Source organism: Cervus elaphus, chromosome 21 (genome assembly GCF_910594005.1).
Source record: "Cervus elaphus chromosome 21, mCerEla1.1, whole genome shotgun sequence".
NCBI classification, from domain to species: Eukaryota; Metazoa; Chordata; class Mammalia; order Artiodactyla; family Cervidae; genus Cervus; species Cervus elaphus.
The window spans coordinates 6,412,152-6,432,844 of record NC_057835.1 but is presented as its reverse complement, the minus strand read 5'-3'; the positions used below and the strand labels follow the sequence as shown (position 1 = coordinate 6,432,844).

The 20,693-nt window shown below is 61.3% G+C and overlaps 2 protein-coding genes and 1 long non-coding RNA gene across 13 annotated transcripts in view; 1 reads left to right on the top strand and 2 right to left on the bottom strand.

Moving 5' to 3' along the window:
• ADGRB1 (adhesion G protein-coupled receptor B1) overlaps positions 1 to 4,106 on the top strand; it is a 75,393-nt gene extending 71,287 nt beyond the window's left edge. For 5 of the 9 annotated variants that reach the window (XM_043880282.1, XM_043880285.1, XM_043880278.1 and 2 more), the window contains exons 28-31: positions 763 to 1,466; positions 2,426 to 2,461; positions 2,643 to 2,747; positions 3,309 to 4,106. In XM_043880282.1, coding sequence (XP_043736217.1) covers positions 763 to 1,466; positions 2,426 to 2,461; positions 2,643 to 2,747; positions 3,309 to 3,509 — 1,046 coding nt within the window. In that variant the 3' untranslated portion in view covers positions 3,510 to 4,106. The remainder of the gene's footprint in view (positions 1 to 762; positions 1,467 to 2,425; positions 2,462 to 2,642; positions 2,748 to 3,308) is intronic. The other 4 variants (XM_043880281.1, XM_043880287.1, XM_043880284.1 and 1 more) reach the window with 1 other exon arrangement.
• A 9,897-nt stretch (positions 4,107 to 14,003) lies between these two features.
• Positions 14,004 to 17,026, bottom strand: LOC122679421 (maestro heat-like repeat family member 5). Of its 3 annotated transcripts, XM_043880084.1 has the most exons (6): positions 16,860 to 17,026; positions 16,615 to 16,770; positions 15,801 to 15,923; positions 14,714 to 14,816; positions 14,507 to 14,581; positions 14,004 to 14,186 (listed from the first exon to the last, which is right to left on the bottom strand). In XM_043880084.1, the coding sequence occupies exons 1-6, from the start codon at positions 16,926 to 16,928 to the stop codon at positions 14,083 to 14,085; spliced, it is 630 nt and encodes a 209-aa protein (XP_043736019.1). In that variant the 5' UTR covers positions 16,929 to 17,026; the 3' UTR covers positions 14,004 to 14,082. The 3 variants fall into 3 exon arrangements, with proteins under 3 accessions (XP_043736019.1, XP_043736016.1, XP_043736017.1); XM_043880081.1 differs by having other exon boundaries at positions 14,507 to 14,816; XM_043880082.1 differs by having other exon boundaries at positions 14,507 to 14,816; positions 16,624 to 16,770.
• A 2,220-nt stretch (positions 17,027 to 19,246) lies between these two features.
• LOC122679422 lies at positions 19,247 to 20,472 on the bottom strand. The gene is made up of 3 exons (XR_006336397.1): positions 20,400 to 20,472; positions 19,575 to 19,712; positions 19,247 to 19,371 (listed from the first exon to the last, which is right to left on the bottom strand). It is a non-coding gene; the product is annotated as an uncharacterized LOC122679422 (long non-coding RNA).
• Positions 20,473 to 20,693: the final 221 nt, after the last annotated feature.

Sequence of the window (20,693 nt, the reverse complement as noted above, 5' to 3'; positions counted from 1 at the left end):
CGGGAGGTGGAGAAGAGAAGGGGCCTGGGACCCCTGGCTGTTGGGGAGGACGAGGAGGAGGACCAGGGTGGGCCAGTGCCCGCTGGTCTCAGAGGAGGCGGCTCAGAGGAGGAGGAAGCAGGAAGCAGCTGACACGCACTGGGCCAGGGTGGGACATGGGCGCCTGTCCACTGCCAGTGCCGGCGTCGGGAGGTGGGGGGGCGCTACCTCCAGAGCAGGTTCCCAAGGACTGGGCCTCCGTGGGCTGTGGGTGGGCGCTGCCCATCGCTTTGCGTTTTCCGTGGGCCGGTGGAGGCCGAGCTGACCGGCAGGGACCAGGCAGGTGGTGGGGATGCCGCGGCCCAGATCAGGTGGAGGTCAAGGCAGCCTGGTCCCGCAGCTGCAGAGCAGAGAGGCGGGGGGTGTGGTCCCACCTGCAGGGGGGCTGTATGCCGCGCCGCCAGGCAGCATGGGCTGCCCCCACGTACCCGCCAGCTGCTGTGGGTGGCGGTCGTCCGTGCTCTGCGGGGAGGCGCCCCTGCGTGCCAGCCCCCACTGAAGGCACACAGGAGTGCCAGCTGCCGTAGCAGCAAACACAGGGCCAGCGGTGCCCAGATGAGCCAGCAGCTGAGACCTGGAGGGCCCGGCCCCGCCCCCCTCGGCTGCCCTGACCCCCGTCTGTCCCCACAGTGCTGAACAAGGACAAGGACATCGCAGCTGAGACCCGGGGGGCCCGGCACCAGCCCCCCTCGGCCACCCTGACCCCCTCGTCTGTCCCCACAGTGCTGAACAAGGACATCGCAGCCTGCCGCACGGCCACCATCACGGGCACGCTCAAACGGCCGTCACTGCCGGAGGAGGAGAAGCTGAAGCTGGCCCACGCCAAGGCGCCCTCCAACTTCAACAGCCTGCCGGCCAACGTGTCCAAGCTGCATCTGCACGGATCGCCCCGCTGCCCCGGCGGGCCCCTGCCCGACTTCCCCAACCACTCGCTAACTCTCAAGAAGGACAGGGTGCCCAAGTCTTCGTTCGTCGGCGACGGGGACATCTTCAAGAAGCTGGACTCAGAGCTGAGCCGGGCCCAGGAGAAGGCCCTGGACACGAGCTACGTGATCCTGCCCACGGCCACGGCCACGCTGCGGCCCAAGCCCCCAGAGGAGCCCAAGTACAGCATCCACATCGACCAGATGCCCCAGACCCGCCTCATCCATCTCAGCATGGCGCCCGACGCCGGGCTCCCGGCCCGCAGCCCGCCCTCCCGCCAGGCCCCCAGTGGCGGGCCCCCTGAGCCGCCCCCCACCCAGCCCCCACCACCCCCGCCCCCGCCACCCCCGCCGCCCCAGCAGCCCCTGCCCCCGCCACCCCCGCTGGAGCCGGCACCCCCCAGCCTGGGGGAGCCCGGGGAGCCCGCTGCCCACCAGGGGCCCAGCACGGGGCCCGGGACAAAGACAGAGAATGTCTCCACGCTGTCTGTGAGCTCCCTGGAGGTAAGGGGGACCAGGGAGCTGCTCCCAGGACAAGGGCAACCTAGCAGGCAAGGCACAGGCGTGTCGGCCCTGTGGGTTTAGGCGACGGCTCAGCTGGGGGTGCGGGGCATTCAGGTTGGGTAGCAGCCAGCCTCAGGGAGCCCAGGCCTGGGAAGTCAGGAGGCCAGCGTCTCCTCTGTGGGAATGAGCCCTGTTGGCAGGATGGGAACCCGAGGCCTGGGCTGGGGGGACCTTGCCTCCCCCTTGCCTGCCTGGCGTGCATCAGGGCCCTGCCTCAGGGGGCAGCGTCTGCTTCCCTCCAGCCCTGCTCCCGGGACCTGCCGGGCCCACACGGTCTTGTCTGTGCCAAAGACACAACTAGTCAGGTGGTCACCCTCAATGGTGGTCTCGCTGATCGCATAGGGCTCAGGAGCCCTCAGCCTGGACACTGAGTCCAGCCCCTTCCGTGGTTTAGCAGCACACCCCGCCTTAGGCCAGCCTGAGGCCTGGAGTTGACCCCCAAGCCCTGCTCGGCCTGTAGGACAAGGGCCCAGGGTTGGGAGGGGAGCCAACTAGGCCCAGCACCCTCGGGAAGCCCCAGCCGCTGCTGTCCGGGCTCCCACCCCCTGGCCTGTGCTTTGGGTGATTCAGCCCCGGGGTTCCAGGTGTGTGGCCCCCAGAAGTGCTACGACCCTGTGTCGCAGTTTTCTTGTCCCTGGGAGTGTGTCCTGGGCTGCCTGAACTGGACACCCGTGCCCAGCCCTGGTCGCCAGGTGTCTCCAGGCAGAGGAGCCTCTAAGGGCCCGGGGTACTGAGAGCCATAGCTTCAGTGCAGTCGAAGATGTGTCCGCCAGGGCTTGGCTGAACAACGGTGGGCTGGGGCAGGGTAGCCCTGGCCTCCCTCAGCCTCTGGCAGGAGCTCTTGTCTAGGGGATCTGAGCATATGCTTGCCAATGTGCACCAACCCCTTCTCCCCACAGCGGCGGAAATCGCGGTATGCGGAACTGGACTTTGAGGTGGGTCCTGGTGTATTCTGTCCCAATCACCCGGCCCAGGCCTTACAGCAGGCGGGGAGGGGCTGGGGAGCCCCTGCTCCACACCCCCGCATCGGGAGCCCAGTCCCCAGAAGCCTGCCTGGGCGGGGCCAGGGCAGCCCCTTTCCTGGCTCAGGGCTCGCTGCCTCCCCTCCCCCTGCAGAAAATCATGCACACACGGAAGCGGCACCAGGACATGTTCCAGGACCTGAACCGGAAGTTACAGCACGCGGAGAAGGACAAGGACGTGTTGGGCCCAGACAGCAAGGTGTGGAGGAGGGGCCTGGGGCGGGGCTTTGGGGGCGGAGCCGAGAGTGGGGCGGGGGCGGGGCCAGGCGTGGACGGGGCTATGAGCCCTTAGGTAAGCGCTTATCTTCTTCCTCTGGTCCTACTTCATTTCATTCATTCATTCAAACTTTGCCCAGGACTGGCGTGGCCCAGCCCGTGCTAGACCCTGGAGGGACAGGGCGGGTGGACGGGTCTGTCCCAGGGCTGGCTGGAAGGGTAGGCAGCATGCCGGGCTGACCCTGTCCTGGACGAGCCTGAGCAAGTCTTCCCCCCAGCGCCAGGCAGCAGCCAAGCGAGGGGTGCTGAGCGGGCAGGGGCCTCTGGCTGTCCTTCCACGCCCTTTACTCCGTGGTGGGGGTTGCTGCCCTTGTGCGGTCCGGAAAGGCTCTGCTCCCAGGCTCCCCACTCTGTGCTTGGGTCTCCCTGCCTCCTGCACCTTCCTGCCCGGTCCCTTCCTGACGGCCTGCCTCCTCTTCTCCACGCCCCGTCTGCTCTGCGTCTCTCCGAATGGGCTCCCACCCACCCACTGCCCACCGGCCAGCAGCCAGAAAAGCAGCAGACACCCAACAAGCGGCCCTGGGAGAGCCTCCGGAAAGCGCACGGGCCGCCCGCCTGGGTGAAGAAGGAGCTGGAACCGCTCCCGCCTTCCCCGCTGGAGCTGCGGAGCGTGGAGTGGGAGAAATCGGGCGCCACCATCCCGCTGGTGGGCCAGGACATCATCGACCTCCAGACTGAGGTCTGAGCGGGCGGGCGGTGGCCACGCACCGGGCCACGGACGAGGGACGCTGCTCTGCCCGCTCCTGCCGCAGGACAGGCACAGACACGCTCGTGGGCAGCGGGCGAGGCCCGCGCCCCGGCCTCAGGGCGCTCGGACGGCAGCCAGGCAGAGGCCCGCAGTGCTGGGACCAGAGCCAGACGGGACAGGAGACGGCGGCCCCCGTGGGCACAGGGCTCCGGAGGCCGAAGGTGCCTCAGACTCTGCCCTCCTCGGGCCCAGCCCTGGCGGGCGGGCAGACAGCCGAGGACAACGGCCAGGCCGGGCGTGGCCAGCTTCCCCGGGGATGCCCGCCTGAGCTGCTGCAGCAGAGGACCAGCCTGCTTGGCCCGGCCGGCCTGGCACCGTTTTTTAGACACCCCCACCCCTCGGAAGCAGCCAGCCCCCCCCCCCAACTCCTTCCAGGGCCTGGGTGCCCCACCCCAGACCCAGGCGGAGAGCACAGCCCTCTCCCCTACGCCACCCAGGGCCAGGAGCAGAAGCCCACTCCGGGAAGAAACAGGGGTGGGGAATCTATTTTTTCTCTCCTTTTCTTTTCTTCAATAAAAAGAATTAAAAACCCAAGTCCTGTCTGCGTGTCTCTTCTCTGTGCAGCACACATCGGGGCCCTGGTGGGCTGGCGGTGGTCTCTGCCGACCTCGATGGCCCTCCATCTGGGCAGGGAGAGCTGGGGAGGCCTGGGGGCTCGCATCCACCTGCTTCTCAGCCTGAGCTCTGAAAGGCTGGTTGAGCGAGTGGACACTCTGGGTCCTGCCTTTCTCCTGTGCTTCCAGCAGGGGGCAGCTTGAGCCTCCGCAGGGAGCTGGCAGGAGACCTGTGGGGCTGCAGTTGGAGGGGTGGCTGATCCACTCACCCTGGGCTGTGCGCCCCACCCCGTGGAGCCTCAGGGCCTCTACCAGCCAGGCAGACCCCCTGAGCCCTGAGAGGCAGCACGCAGAGGCCTGCCCACGGAGGAGATGTGCATTTAGGGGCCCTAGCACCCTGAGATTATGGGCCACTAACGATGTCATCCAAGAGGAAAGCAATGTCAGAATCAGCTGAAAAGCTGTGGGTGCTGCCTGGCACAGGGTTCCCGTAGCAGACTTGCCCGTCCTCTCCCCAGCTTGTGGGCATCTCACCAGGCATGGGTCACCTGTGACCCCGCCCCCTCGCCCATAGTCTTCACCAGCAGGAGGATGGGGGAGGGGCTTGGTGAGGGCTGCCCACTGTGAGTGACCACAGTGACCAAGGATGGAGAGAGACTGGGGACCTTGCCTGGCTTGGAGGGGCTGAATGACCACTGTGACCCTGTGTGAGTGGACAACAGTGAGGGAAGGAGGCGTGCAGCAGCCAAGAGGTGCCAAGGCCTCCAGCTTCGCACAGCAGGCACTTGGGAACCACTGCTTCCCCAGGGCACACAGCCCGAGTCCAATTCTGAACACTCCAGAAAGCCAAAATGTGGGGTGAGATTGGCCAGCAAGACGTGACCCAAAATGAAGCTCATTATAGCTCATTTGAACCTCTAAATGCACACTTGCACATATTAGCGTGTTCCCTCTGGGGTGTTTGGTGGAACCTCACATGTGCACCGTACTGGCTCTAAATCCAGAGTCCCAAATTCCAAGCCCATCTGGCCGGGAAGATTCAGATGAGGACCATGGCCTGTGCTGCCTCCCTCATCTTCAGCTGTTACGGAAGGAAGCCAGACACCCGAGGACACCCTAGGAGCAGGGTGTCCAGGTGGAGGAAGTCCTGGGCCCCAGCAACACCCCTGGGGAAGGAAACTCAGAGCGTGGGGCCAGGGTGTGCAAGTCTGCAGTTCTGCAGAGGGCTCACCAACAGCATCGTGGATCAGTTCCCTGATCTTCCCTGTCCTGTTTGTGCCCAGAACCACACGCAAAGAAAAGTCTGAAGGAAAAACACTAAAGACAAGGTGGAACCCAAGCCACCCACTCTGTGCACACAAGAGGAATAACTCAGATGGCGTGAGCCGCCGGTGTCGGGGCTTTTGGTGTGGGACCAGGGTCAAGATTTAGTGTGAGGTCAGACTCAGGGCTCAGTGTGGAACGAAAGTCAGGGTCAGCATGTGACCAGGGCTCAGAGCAACCAGAATCTGGATCAACCTGTGACCAGACTCCCCCAGTTTTCCCTCAATCCTAGCCCCACTTTCTAAGAAGGCCATGTCTTCCAAGAGAGGCCACACATTATCCTGCCTGGGCCCCATGCTCACAGCTCTTCAGTGCTCTTGACAGCCTGGAATGGTGACCAGGCACAGAAATTGCTCTCTGCTCTCTGGCTTTCCCTGCAAGAAGCCCGCCAGGGAGGGTTCCACAAGACTCACCAAAACCTGAGGGGCTCCTCCAATTAGGTGAATTAGTAGGTGTCCTGAGTCTGAGTCTGCCTGAGTCTGCCGTCCATCACCTTGGGGTGAGCCCCATGCTGGGCAGCGTTTCAGGCCCAAGGGCATGAGGTGCTCAGAGCTGGGGCAGGGACCGCCGCAGCCTTCGGCTTGCCCCTATATTCCTCCAGCTATTCAGGCTGCCCCCGACGGGGACATCTGCACATGAGGACACTGACACTCAGGGGTGAAGAGACCCTGCCAGTCCCTCTGGGTGGTGAGGGTGAGGCTGCATCTAAGCCCCACTCTCCCGGCTCTAATTCCCGGATCCTTGCTCTCACGGATGGGTTACCCAAGGGCAGCCATGTACCCTGTCATTCGTGAAGCCGAGAAGGTCTACTCTGCTGCCCTTCGTCTGCCTTCAGCAGCACCACCATGCCCAAGGGAGAGGGGTGGGGCTGGGCACGGTGGTGGTTACTACGATGGGCAGGAACGTGTGCAGCCCAGGGTGGTGGTGACAGTTTTGTGGATGGAGCCGGAGATGGAGGTAGTGACGGTGATGATGGTGGAGTTGGAGATGGAGGTAGCGACAGTGGTGGGAGTGATTTTGCTGCTGGTGATGCCTGAGATGGCAGTCACCATGATCTATGCTGCTGAAGGGGTTTCTGGGATTGAAAAGCAGAATCTCACCAGGTCACCTTGTCCCCCACACCCGCAGACTGGGAGCATCTGGAGGGCAAACGGGTTGACAGGTAGAAGGAGGGGTGCATAAGGACAGTGACTAGAGCCTCTGAGTCACTGGGGGTGGAGCCGTCAGGAGCCGACATTTCACCAGCACCCACACTCCGGAGACGGGAGGCCTCCTCACCTGGCTTCCGTCTGCTCACTCCCTTTCCTGTCACCAGCGCCAACAGAGCAGGCACATCCAACAAGGGCCCCCACCCTTCCCTGGGCTGGGCCCGCCTCCAGGCAGGTAGAGGCTTTTTCTAAGTCTTCCCACCTGCCTCTCCCCCTCCGAACTTCCTGGCCCCTGTCCAGCGCAGACACACTTGCTGTCAGAAGCCCTCCCGGTGGTCTAACCTCATGCTGCAGTGGGAACGCTTCCTGTCCCCAGCAGCTGACCTGCTCAGTTCATGTCTCCCCCATCGCCGTCTGGACTGCTCATGACCACCAGGGGAACACTCCTAGCCCCCGCTGGCCCCTCTGGGTCTCATTCAAGAGGAAGGATCGACCCCTCCACCCCCAGGCTTCCCACGCAAATCCAGTGTGCTTCCTACTCCAGCGCTGGTTCCAGAACCTCCCACTGGCTCACAGTGTCCTTCCCAGCCCTGCCCCACCTGCTTGCGGTGACCTGTGTTGGGGAGGGGAGACCCGGAGAACCGCCGCCTCCCTGAACCTTCTCCATGTGGATCCAGAGGTGACAGGGCAGCTGGGGTACCACTTGAGAAGCCCAGAAAGTGCCACCCACCCCTGTCTCAGCCATCCTGCCTCCCTGGGAGGTGACCAGGCCATCCACGCTTTCGAACAGAGGTAAAATCTGGGGGACCGGGCCTCCCGCTGAACTCCCCAGGCCCCATCAGGTATCTTGACTGAAGGCCTTATTCTGAGACAACCCCACCCCTAGGCCCTGGGGAGGGGACCAAAGGCTCTGCCTGGAGCCACCCCAAAACTCAAGAGTACAGTCCTCGTGGGGGTGGGTGGCACAAGGCCCCCGCCCATGTTTCGGTTCTGCCACCGGCTGCCTGTAGCCCGGGAGGTCTCAGAGCCCCTGCCAGTGGGATTCCACAGTCCCCTCCCTGCAGCCCCTGGGGAGACGGTGGGCTGATTCTGGCCCCAGCGGGACCTCCTCTGGCATGTCCCCTCCCCTGCTGCCCACTAGCCACTGCAGCATCCCTGCCCCTGCAGCATCCCTGCCCCTGCAGCATCCCTGCCCCTGCCTGGGTCTGCTCAGAGAGGCCTGCACAGGGGCCCAAGGCAGTGAGAGCCCCCATGAGGGGCAAGCCGATGGTGGCCCCTGCTCCTGGCCCTGGGGCTCCTGGAGCAGGCGGCCTCGACCTCGGGCAGGCCCCGCCCCACTGGTCCTCGGTCTCCCCTGCAGCTCGGCTGAGACCCCCTTCCGGGGCTGGCGTTCTGGCTCGGCACTTCTCCAGGCTCCCCGACTTATTTTCTCAGGCCCTAAAAATAGCCAGGAGAGGAGGGGCGCCTCTGAATAACTCTGAGTGTGCCAGTCACGGCCCCACTTGGAGCGGAAGCGTCTCCAAATAAGGCCTTGGCAGAGGCGGAAGCAGCACCCGCAGGCTCTGCTCACGTCAGCGCCCAGCTGCGCGGCTCCCCAGCCTCCCCCCAGGACTGCCAGCCCCAGGACCGCCCCAGAGGGTGGTCGGGCCTGGGGCCGGGTGCGGGCCGGGGGCCTGGCAGTCCACTCAAGCTAGACGCCCGGAGCCTGCCAGGCTGGATGCAGCTGCCCAATGGAAGGCGCTGGCCCCAGAGTTTGGAAATACAGAGCCTGAGGCTCCTCGGTCTGGAAACCCGTGGTCACGCGTGGGGAGTCAGCACAGTCCAGTCCAGGCCCCTCCCCAGGCCCAGGGGACAGGAGGGCAGGGCCTCTTCCTCCCCACGTCCCGCACCCCACGCCCAAGCCTGGCCTCCCAGCCGGCAGGCAGCCTGACTGGGGATGGGTGGGGGTGGGCTGGGGTGGGGGGTGGTAGTCGCCCCAGGAAGGCGGAGGAGGTGTTGCTGGGCTCAGATGGCTCCCTGGGAACACCATATGGACCCCACCCCAGAAAGGAGTTGGGAAGAGGCAGAAGGCGGCGTCCCCATGGGCTCCTTCCCCCTATGTCACTTGGAGATCCTTGGGGGGCAGATAGTAGGTGGGGGTGGCCTGGAGGTCGGGATGCCAGGACAGCTGGGCTGCCCATGACCTCGGGGACCTGTCCACTCACTAGCTCTCTGTGTCTGCCAGCCCCGTGCCCTGCCTCGCTCCTGTGTCCTTCCAGACCCCCTCAGATCCTTTCCAGGCTCAGAGGCCCCCAGCCCCTAGCGGGGAAGCGACTGACAACCTCCACCCCAGTCCCCGCTAAAGGCCAGCTCCGGGCTGGAGGAGGGTGGGCAGGGATGCAGGGCAGGGAAGGGGAGGGACAGGGTGGGGCTGGGTGCTGATTCTTAGGAGGAGAGGGTGGGACCCTGAGAGCCAGCGCGGGCAGCCAGAACAGGGGCATGGTCCCCCCAGGGAGGGGCCAGGCTGAGCCTGCAGGGGGCGGGGTGGGTAGCTGGGCACCCAGGTGGGCCTTCTGAACACACGCTCAGAGGCTGCTGATGGGGTATCAGCCCTGGGGAGGACAGAGAGGCTCTTCTGCCCCAGTCTGGCTGGAGCTCCCCATCCTCGCTCCTCCCCAGTCCTGAGTGCCCCCAGAGTCATCAGGCTTTGGCCTGGGGGTCTGGTCCCCCGTAGAGTAGGGGCCACCCCGAGCCCCAGCAGGCACCTGGGGCCTGCTCTCCCAACAGCTGGGGTACTGAGAGAACCTGGGAGAGCAGGCCCACCAGAGCACACAGGGAGGTGGCACAGGCCACCTCTACCTGCTGCGGGTGTGCGCCGGGGAGAGGGGCAGCACAGTGAGCAGAGCGGGCAGGACAGGCCGAGGCGGGGGCGGGCTGCGCGCCGGAAGCCCGGGGCCGCGCCGGGCCGTCGAGGCCGAGGCAGGCTCTGCTCCAGTGTTCTCTGTGGCCCATCGACGCTGTCCCCACCGTGCGCCCCAGACCTGCAGGGACTGTCGCAGTGGGTGCAGGGCTCCCAGAGAAGGTGGCCCTCAGTGAGGACCTGAGCCTTTACACGACTCCCTGTCGGGACAGAGGGCATGACGGCAGGCATCCAGTGCTGTTACTCAAATCCCCCTTCGCAGAGGAGGAGACTGGCCTGCAGGGAGGCTGGGCAACTTGCCCAGAGTCGCAGGAACGAGTCAGGAACGAGTCAGTTGCCCCGCCCCGAGCTCGGGGCAACTGTCAATGCTCAGGGCAACTGGCAGCATAGCTGACAGTTGCTCAGGTCAACTGACAACACGGCGCTGGCCCCAGGCACAACGGGAGGTCCATCTCGCCTGGACCCCGGCCTGGCCCGGACAGGGGCCTCAGGCAGGAGGGCGACCTCGCTTCTCCTCACTCTTTCTCCAGCCGGGACCCTGACTCCCTCTCCACCTCCGTCTCCAGGACTCTGCCTCCCTGGCTCCCCTTAACTAGTCCTGCTCATCAGCATTTAATTATAGAACTAGTCAGGCTTTCTAGTTCTTCCTTAGTCACTTTTAGCACGCTGTATATTTTTAGAAATCCACCTATTCCAACTATGTTTTCAAATGTATTAAAACTAAATGGCTCATCTTGTTCTCACCTTTTTGGTTTCTGAGGAGTCTATGCGGGCCCCCGTTGTAGTCCCCAGTTGTTTGAGCTGTGCCTTCTCTCTCTCCTTTTGTGTTTCAGTTTATAAAGAACAGGCTCTGGGCTTTGTGTTTTAATCATATTTTTCGTAATTACCAACATCTTTGGACTTGTTTCCCCATCTTCTTTAGTGTTCTATATTTGTCCTGTTTTCACTGTACTTAAAAAAAAAAACCCTCTTTCTTGATTTTTGGAGTGGTTACATTTAACACATTTATTTTTAGTCCACTTTTATCTTTTATTGGTTGGTAAACTATACAGATTCTGTTTCCTTTCAGCTTACCTCTGAGATGTTGAAATATAACCAGTTGTTTAACTTAAGGACCAAAATTTATCAATATATTAACCCCCCTTTCATACAACACAAGAACCTTGGAAGACTTACTTTCTTGGGGCTTACATGGTAATAGTTTCTATTATTATTTTCATTCTGTATTTTTCTACTGCCTTTAATTAGATATTATTATCTTTTGGGGGCTTCCCTGATGGCTCAGCGGGTAAAGAATCCGCCTGCAAAGCAGGAGACACAGGAGATGTGGGTTTGAACCCTGTGTCGGGGAGATCCCCTGGGAAAGGAAATGGCAACCCGCTACAGTATTCTTGCCTGAAAAACCCCACGGACAGAGGAGCCTGGCAGGCTACAGTCCATGGGGTCGCCAACAGTCAGACACAACTAAGCACGCAGGCACGGCATTATCTTTTTTAAAAACAGATAGCGTTTGGTTATATTTACTTATGTGTGTAACAGTCTCTTGGCTCACCACTCCGATTCACGGGTGTGCATGGGGGTTTCTCCCACACCACCAGCAGGCCAGCTCTATGCATCAGCTGGCGGTCCTCCAGTTCAGCTCAGCTCTGACCCTCTCTCTGCGGCAGCGGCAGGTCCCACCGGTTAAGGCCTCAGGCCCACACGGCTACTCCCTCCACACATGCTTCAGACACCAGCCTCAGGTCCAGGTTGTCACCTGTGCTTCTAAGCAACAGCTGCGATTCAGGGCTCCCAGGTTCCCGCTTGGGTTTGGTGGATATGCCAGGGCTGCTCGCAGAACTCAGAGCAGCATTTTACTCGCTGCATCCCTGGTTATGATGGCAGGACAAGGCTCGGGAATAGCCCAATGGAGGATGCACAGAGAAAGCATGGGAAAAGGGCTGGAGCTTCCTCCGTCTCTCTCATCCATCATCACGTGTTCACCAGTGCGGACGTTCTCCAAATCCCTGCCTTTGGGCTTGCATGGAGGCTTCATCACAGAGAATGGGCTGATTAAAGCCCTGGCCTTTGGCCGCAGACGCCACCTCCAGCCCCTCTCCCCTCCCTAGAGCCGGGGCTAGTTTCACAGTTCCCTCTGTCCCAAGGTTGATTCTTCTGGCAGCCAGCCCTCTCCTCTGGTGGGTCCAGAAACCACCTCTTTGACATGCAAAAAGACTCTTTAAACCTCATCACTTATGACCTTGCAAGGGTTTGGGGCGCTCTGTACCAGAGAAGGGAAGACCAAGTATGTGTTTATTATTATAAATCACTCTGTCGCACCAGGGTATTTTAAGTTTCATTCCTCCTTCCTCCTGGAGTATGTTTTCCTAAGCCCCTCAATCTGTTGATGGTAAACCCTTCTTTCCACAGAGGATTAAGGTCTGGCACTTTATCACCACTGCCCACGCAAGTCCCACTCTGGCTTATTAACGTGTTTATTTATTCTTCTTTGTCCCCAGAATCCTCCCACCAACCTATAAGCAACTACTCTAATTTAGTTAATGTGCCTTTTTTGTTTGTAAGTGCTCTTAGGGAGGAAAAAAATAAGTGTTTTCTAAAAGCTTTTTATTCTGAAATAAGCTTACAGAAGAATTGCTGAGATAGTATAGAGGTTCCTTACACCCTTCGCAAGCTTCCTGTAATGTGAACATCTTCTATAACCACGGTATAAAAGGGTACATATTTTAAATTTATTTAAATTATATTGCTATATATCTCAATTTTGTTTTTCACTTTTTTCCACTAAGCATTTTTTTTTCTCAAAGATCCATCTGGGTTGCTATGTGTGCATCTGATCTGCTATTTCGCTTTTTTTTTCTTGACATGGTTTCTTTTAATAAAAAATACTGCCGAACGTGTACCACAGATTATATGATGCTATACATAACAACATTTTCTGTGCGTAAAAACTGTGATGTGCGTTCTTGAATTTTATATTTTTATTCAACTTTATGAGATACAAAGTATATATAATAAGTATCACCCATTTTAAGCATTTGATGAGTTTCAACAACATATGACTCTCACAGCCAAGTAGGACTGGGGTGAGGTCTGGACTGAGACTCTCACAACCGTCACACAAGAGGAACACGGAAGTGTTCATTTTCTTATTGCTGAGTTTCAGTTCCTCGTATGTTTTAGATATCCTTTATCAGATACATGTTTTGCCAGTATTTTCTTCCAGTCTCTGACTGGTCTCTTCAATCTTTCAACAGTATCTTTTGCAGAGCAAGATTTTTTAATTAAAAAAATTTTTTTAATTAAATTTTAAAACTAAAAAAATTAGCATCATTTTTTCCTCCATGGATTGTTCTTTTGTGTTCTATCTAAAAACTCATCGTCACGTCCAAGGGAGCTGGATGTGGTCCGTGTGTCCACGTCTCAAACGTCCCACCATCACAAGCACTGCTCTGCACTTTCGGACTTGTACAAGGATCCCTTTGCTTTGTAAAGGTGGGAGTGGAATGGCTGGGTTATCAGATATGTATATTCTAGTCATCCAAGGGTCAGACTGCTCTCCACTTGTTCACACCAGTGACTTTGAGAGGCAGCCATACATTAAAAAACACAGTTATTGTAACTTATCCAAGATCTGGTTGTATTTTGGTGGGAGGTGTCTTCAGAGCATCTAGTCTGTGCGCCATGGAGGCTGGACTCTCTCCCTTTATCTTCTGTCCCATCTGCCGACCCTGAGGTGACCCTGCGAAGACCTGCATCCTTCTGCCTTCCTTACCCCCAACCTTGGGAGCACTCCACACTGCCCACCACTCCCCCTTCTCTCTGAAGATACACTCTGCCCTTGGCTCCTGTGGCTCCACGCCACCCGCCCCGCCAACTGCTGACGCTCAGGTTCCTCGCTGGGCACAGCCAGAGGCTCCCACCTGGGCCCTGGCAGGAGGGAAGACCTCGCAGGGGAAGACGTGAAGTCTGGGCTGGGAAGGATGGCAGCCCTGGGCAGGGCTGGGCAGGGCCCCTAGGCTCTGCAGAGGCAGGGGGAAGACCTCGACCGAAAGGCAGTGGAAGGTGGGGACCAAATCGCCGAGGGTCCCGGGGCCACGCTTCAGACTTAAACAGGATCCTGAGGGCAGGATGGGCAGGGGTGGGATGCTCATTTAGCAGGGGGTCGGCACAGGAAGGTGGGGAGCTCAGGGCCTGGACCAGGGTGAGGCACGTGGAAGATTTGAGCAGTTGGGAGGAAGCATCATGGGATCTTGAAAGGCTGGGGAGGAGTGAGGAGGGGGTGCCAAGGCAACCCCTGAGGCTCCAGGCCCAGTGCCCTCGGGGAGTGCCTGGCTCTCGCAGCAAAAGGAGATGCCCAGCTGAGATGCTGAGGACCCTGTGTTGCCGGCCCTTTGGGTCCAGGGCCAGTCAGCATTTGGGTCTGATGGGGAGGCTGCCGGGCCCTGGCTGAAGAGGGGGCATCAGGAGGGCTCAAGGTAGGAAGAGCCCAGGGAGGCCAGAAGAAACTCCTCATATTTAATACAGAACCAAAAAACACAACACAACACAACAAAACCAACTGCAAGGATCGGCAGCCCCAGGCTGACTCAGAAGATCATGACGTACTGCGACAGCTCTGCGACGTCTTTGGAGAAGTGCTTGCAGAACCTGCGGCTCATGGAGTCCGGGTCCTGCCTGAGCGTCTCGAAGTCTGCAGCAGAGACCCAAGGGTCCTCCAGCCGCGGCACAGCCGGCCGCGGTGCGGAGGGCAGGCACAGAGGGAGGGGACAGGACGCGCCCTGAGGATCTGGTCTGTGAAGACACTGCCCTTCTGGGGGCTCCATCAGAGGGTACGGGGGGTCACAGCCTGTCCCCCGGGCCCACGTAGGTTGTGGGTGGGGGGGTGGGTAGGTCACGGCCTGTCCTGGGGTCAGTTCTCAAGGGGAAGATGACGGCCCGCCCTGGGGAGGGGCTGAGGCCACTCCAGCATCAGGGCAGTTCCCATGCAGCTCAGGGTGGCCCTGTGCTTACATTTCTTGAGAGTCTTCACGTCGTCCTTCTTCAGGTAGAAGCAGAGATTGCTGAAGTAGTCCTGCAGGATGCCCCCTGCAGGGGGGAGGGGGGGGGCCGCTGAGGGAGGCAGGCAAGGACAAGGGGCAGGTGCCCAGCTGGCGGACCCAGTGGACCTCAGGGCCCCAGACTGCGGCTTCACGTGGATCGGGCAATGGCCACACCTACCGATGAACTTCATGGCTGTGAGCTTCAGGCGCCTGTTGGGGCTGTCCAGGTACACTAGCGCCTGCATCAGAAACTGGTGGTAGCTGTTGAAGTTGCTCTCCACCTGGGGTGGTGGGGAAGGAGACGGGTGAGCAATGGGCAGTGGCCCTCATGCTTCCTGGCCCTGCCTTCCAAGCCTGAAAGGGTGAGGGCCGTGACTCCGGGCTGGGTCCAGGGCTGATCCAGGGCTGGTCCAGGGCAGGCAATCTGGACCCCTGGCAGGACTGCAGCTCTGCAGGACCCGCCCTTCTCACGCCCATCTCCGGTGGGATCTCGCCTCCCGGTCACCCCTTCCGCATACAGTCCAGATGTCTCCCAGGAATGGCCTATGCCCCTTCTGGGAACACTTTGGGCCATCAGAGTCCACAGGGTGCGGGCGGGTCTGCAGGTCTGCGGGTCTCCTCTGTTCAGAGGCGCATGCACGGGGATCCAGTGTCCTGTTGTTCCTCCGGGCCTTGGAGCCGGGCCCTGTCTGCGCCTGGAGCCTGCATCTGCCATGGCTGGGCGGGCAGGGCCAGCCGGGGCAGGGATCTTCTTGGGCCCAGAACACGGAGCTGTGGAGCTGCAGCGTCTCTTGCTCTCCCCAGCCTGTCCACGTCCACCTCCACACACATCTCCTCCACGCCAGGTGGGGGTCTGGTCCACTGCCGGTTCTGGGACCTACAGGGCCTGCCCGATGTCAGCACTGGGATGTCAGGGGTGGCCGTGTCCCCCGGGGCCTCTCCACAGCGTTGTGGGGCTGCTGCTGGCCCGGCCCCCTGGTCCAGACCCGTGGCAGGGTGTGGTCTCCTGGTGGCCCACCCTGGAGGCCCTGAGTGCCACGGCAGAGAGGCAACAGTGTCCTCCCAGGGGCTGAAGTCTCCAACCCAACATGGAGCCGGCATTTAATAAACAATACCCACCCACAGGACTGAGGCGGGGACACCCGAGGGAGCGCTGGCATCTGCCCTGCCCACTTGGGAACCCCTCGAGGGACCCTGTTGGCACCCAGCCCGTCTCCACCTCCCTTGCCTCCTTGCCCCACCCCCGGGGGAGCCCAGCATCTCACCATGTAGATAAAGATGTCGTTCTCAGCGCCTGGGCCATGACCCCAAGCCAACTTCCTGAATAACTCCTTCCGGAACTCCCACTTCAGCAGGATGGCGCAGCGCAGGAAGGTTAACTTTGCCTTCTGCGGGTGCCCAGAGACACGTTACCACCCCCACATTGCACCCTCCTGGGCCCAGCAAGCACCCCCTCCCAGCTGTACCTCAGGGGAGCTGCACCATGGCATGAAGTGGGGCCCCCGCAGCAGAGTTTTCACTCCCCGAGACCCGCAGGTGTCCTGCTGTCATTCACAGGAGGATTCCAGAGGTGCCTTGGCCACCCAGGCCTCCTTCCCAACCCTGAGTGCATCTCCCAGTTCAGGGGCTAGGCACCCAAGGAAAGAGTGTTGGCCTTTTGCTCACCAGCCCCCACCAGCCATAGACCCTGGTCTCACGACTCCTTTAGAGAGTCCCTGTGTCCCTGTGTCCCCGGGATGAGCACTTTTATGTCACCAAGATCCATGTGTTGAAGTCTTAAACCCCAGGACTTTAGGGTATGAATGTATTTGGAGAAAAGGTCCTTAGGGAGGTGACTGAGTTAAAGCGAGGTCTGACAGCGGCCTTGATCCAGTATGACTGGTGCTCTGGTAAGGAGAGGGGTCGGGACACAGGCGTCCCGCGTGAGGACACAGGGAGAGGGCGACCATCCACACACCACGGAGAGCGGCCTCGGGCTGCTGGCCCTTCCAGGGCCCGGGCCAGGGTCTCAGCGACAACGTCTGGGCGGTTTACAACCACAACCCAAGCTGATGACGACAGGCACGCCAGACCACTCACCGTGACCACCTCAGGGCAGGAGTCGGCCAGGTGGAAGAGCAGGGGCACCAGGGCCTGGAAGGCATGGCTCTTGAGCGCCTGCCGGAACTTCTTGCCACCGCTGTAGATGACATCTCCGTAGAGGAAGATGGCTCCGCCGCGCACGCCCTCCTGCTCCTGCCAGAGACGGGCAGGTCTTCTCCTCAGCCAGGCAATCTGCTGGTGCCCAAGGCCCCACTGCAGCCCAGCCCCACCAGGCCACTCACCCTGCCTGCTGCCACCCGCCTCTCACCTTCCGTTCCAGCCCAGCGATGGCAGTGGCCAGCGGGTGCCATCACACCCGCTCTCTTGGGCACAGGGCGAGCCGACCCCCTCCCTCCACTCCCCTGGCCCTGCTGCCCAGGGCCAGGCACAGGTCACAGCAGCTGGCTGCCCGCTCCTGCCTCCCCCTCCCACAGCTGCCGCCTTCTCCTGGGTGGGCCTCTTACCCCGGTGTTTCTCCTGTGCTGTTTCTCTGGGAGCCTCAGGCTGCCAGCAACCACACCTCCAACTCCCAGGGAGACAGGACGGGGGTTAGAGCACAGACCCCGGAGCTGGCTCTGTCACCGGCTAGCTCTGTGACCCTGAGCAAGGCTTCGTCAGTGCAGGACTCAGTTTCCCCTTTTATGCCCAGGGGCTGACAATAGCATCTCTGTCCTTGGGCCACACTGAGTGCTCAACCCCACTGTCCTCCTCTGCACCCCAGCTCCTCCGGCCTCAAGGACCACCTTGGGACAGCAGCCCCAGAGCTCTCCTAGACACCGCATGAACGGCGGCATCGTCGGCCTGCCCCTCGCCCCCGACCGGCTCCAGCCCCCTTTCCTCACCTCGAGAGTGGAAGCCACCGGGCCTCACCCCTCATACCCTGGCCTCCCCATCCCCAGTGTGCCCGCACCCCTGAGGTCCTTCTGGTGGCCCAGCGGCCCTGCCTCAGTTCAAGCCTCACCACTCTTAAGCCTCTCATTCATTCAGAACCCCTGAAACCATCTACCCTGCCCCCACTCATTCTCCACGTGTGAACCTAGCTGGGCTCTGCCCTCTGCTCCCAGCCCACCGCCACTTCTGGGTGAGGAATGCGGATGACTATCTCCGAGGCAGCCTCAAGGCCTCACAGAACCCTCCTGCCCTGGGCCAGGTTCCCGCTGGGCTCCACCTGTGGAAGTATCCACAACGCCAGGAGAAGCAGCCTCGGCGGCTCTGACTGGAGGGGGTTAACCTCTCTGGCTGCTCTGATTGGCAGAAGTTAGCGCGCCTGGCTGCTCTGATTGGCAGGGGTGGGGGTGGGCAGGGGGTGTGGCAGCTCTGGCTGTTCTGATTGGCAGGGGTGAGGGTGGGCGTGGGGTGTGGCGGCTCTGGCTGTTCTGATTGGCAGGGGTGGGGGGTGGGCGTGGGGTGTGGCGGCTCTGGCTGTTCTGATTGGCAGGGGTGGGGGGTGGGCGTGGGGTGTGGCGGCTCTGGCTGTTCTGATTGGCAGGGGTGGGGGGTGGGCGTGGGGTGTGGCGGCTCTGGCTGTTCTGATTGGCAGGCTTGGGCACTGGGTTCCTCACGGCTTCAAACAGCGGCAGCAGGTGCTGAGCCATCTTGACGCTGACGGCGCCGACGCCCTGGGCGCCCAGGTGGTGGAGGACGTCACCCAGGACCTCCATCAGACCCAGCAGGTCCTGGGGCTGGGCTTTCAGGAAGCTGTCCAGCAGCCCGGTCAGCTGGTTCCGGAGCAGGACCACCTGCCGGGAGACACGGGCGGCCTCCATGATGCCCTTCCCCGCCTCTCCACTGGCGCCACTTCCCCGGGCTGAGTCCCCCACTGAGGCCACCTCTCCTCCGCACTCCTGGACCCCCTTTGCGCCCAGTGGAGGCCCGGCCCCAGCCCCGAGCCGGGGTCTTGGAGGAGGACGTGTGCCCGGAGGCCCGCGGGGCAGGAGCGGGAAGGGCGTCCACATCGAGGCAGGTGCGAGCTCTCGGTGTCCAGGTGGAGTATGGACGGACGACCTGGCAGGAGTGCCTCCAGTTAGGGATGTCTACCTGGAGAGGAGGCCGGGGTCGCGGACTTCAAAGTCGCTGAGCCCCTTCCGGTCCAGAACGTCTAGGACCCCGTGGCGCTGCAGCCCTCCCCATCTGCCCTGCCCCGGCCTGCTGCGCCTTGCTCATCCACCCCTTCTGATGTGACCTGCCGCGGAGGCTCTTTTCCACCGCACCCTCCTCCTCCCTGAAGCCTCCTCCCTGCTGCCTTCTCACCTTCTGTGGTTGCATGAGGCTACTGCTGAGGCCCTTTAGGCTCATGGCCCTCACCAGCGGCTTGGGGTTGTTGAGGCCCAGGTTCAGGACGCTGTCTATGGTTCTCCGAGACATGTACTGGGTGAGCTCTTGGCCACTGAGAAACTAGGTAGGGGTGGCACAGTCAGGTCACCAGTTACTTATGGCTGCCAGGGGAAACGGGCCCGTAAACTGGCATGAGATAGTGGGGTTAGAGGCAAGGAAGCGTTTCCAGGCAGCAAGTAGATCTGACATGGAAGGCGGAAGTTATGGGGCCTGTATTTCAGGGGTAGGGATGGAAGTCCATTCTCTGTCCTGAGGGCCAGAAGGCACTGGTGAGGGGCAGAGGTGAGGTGTGGCCGGAAGGGGCTGACCTCTGTGAGGATGAGGATGGCAACGATGTTGTCCCGTTCTTCAGGGCTCTTCAGGAAGATGACTGCCTGCCCCAAGACCGCTTTGACCTCACAGTCATAAAGGGCCATGGCCCTGTTAGATGGAGGAGGTAGACAAGGGAGCATGAAGTCTCCCTCCTTGGCCAAGGGGACCCCTCTACCCCAACAGATCTTCCTCACTCAGGGAGATGACTCAGTCTGGAGTGCAGGGTCCCAGTAAGGAGTTTGGGTGGCGGGGGAGGGGGGGTCCATCAGGGGTGCGGTCTGGGGCAGGCCCCTCCCAGGCTTGGAGCTTACCTGGCCAGGAGGGTCACCCCTTCGGTGTAGGTTTCCAGGTGCTCAAAGAGCTCCCAGCCCCTCAGTAGCTTGAGGTGAGCAAACACCTCCCAGTAATTGGTGGTCCAGAAGAGACCCTTTAGGGCCTCCAGGCATGTCCTAGGGGCAAGAAGGGTCTTGAGAGGGGGTGAATGAGGGCAAGGGCCCACTTCTCCAGCATAACCTGCGCTCCCCCAATTGGGTGGGGTAAGCGGCCTCCTTCCACGCGTCCCTCCTGCAGGAATCGCCCTGCTGGTCGCTGTCTGAGCCTCCTGCTACCCTCCCTGGACCCCCAGGGGGGACCAGAAGTTGTCCTTTTTGGGTGGGTCTCCAGCCCTTAGCCCAGGTCCTTTTGCCCACCAGGGCTTCTAGGGGTGAGTGGAAGGAGCCAGAAAGAAGGTATGGGTTGGGGTCCTGAGAGGGGGCTGGGCCCAGAGGCTGAGTCTCGCATCTCACCTGCAGGGGCTGAGGGCCTTGTCCTCCAAGGCCTCCTCCTGGTAGTCGGACATGCCCTCCACCATATCCAGCTCAAACAGGTAGTGGAGCTGGGTGAGAAGGCCCAGGAGGATCCCTGCGAAGGCCCAGCGCACCGTGGCCTTGTACTCATCCATGTAGAGCAGCTCGTAAATGGTGCCCAGGGCCTGCAGCAGCACAGGCACTGCCCTTGGTCCCTGAGGACGGTCTGCTGCCAGGCTTGAGCTGGCCCCACCCTGGGACTCAGCATCCAGGGAGTCCCTCTGCCAGACCACCCTGGCCACCGGATGTCAGACTCCACTGCAGGGGGTGGGGTGCAGGGGAAGGGCTCACCAGCAGGGAAACAAGCTCGGCCTGCACAGGGGCCTTGATGAGCTCCCGGGGCGGCCGCAGCCTCAGCTTCACGTAGAGCAGCGTGACAACCTTGCGGGCCAGCCGGCTGTTGGTGGCCAGGGCCTTCCACAGGGGCGTGACCTGCCTGGGGAGGCGGGGATCAGTCCCACCAGCTGGCTGGCCACTCTGGGCAAGGGGCCACCGGGACACAACCCCAGGGCAGCAGGGCAGTGGAGGTAGCCAGGCCCTGCCGGATCAGGGAAGCCCCCAGTCTGGGGGGTCCAGCGGCTATCT

What these genes read in the sequence shown, in the direction of transcription:
- LOC122679421 (XM_043880081.1), bottom strand. Translation starts at nt 16,928, where the DNA reads ATGGCACCCGCTGGCCACTGCCATCGCTGGGCTGGAACGGAAGGTGAG. An exon ending in ACGACATCTTTATCTACATG is followed by an intron (nt 14,817 to 15,800) that starts GTGAGATGCTGG and finishes CCACCACCCCAG; the next exon opens with GTGGAGAGCAACTTCAACAG. An exon ending in CGTGAAGACTCTCAAGAAAT is followed by an intron (nt 14,187 to 14,506) that starts GTAAGCACAGGG and finishes TCTCTGCTGCAG; the next exon opens with ACTTCGAGACGCTCAGGCAG.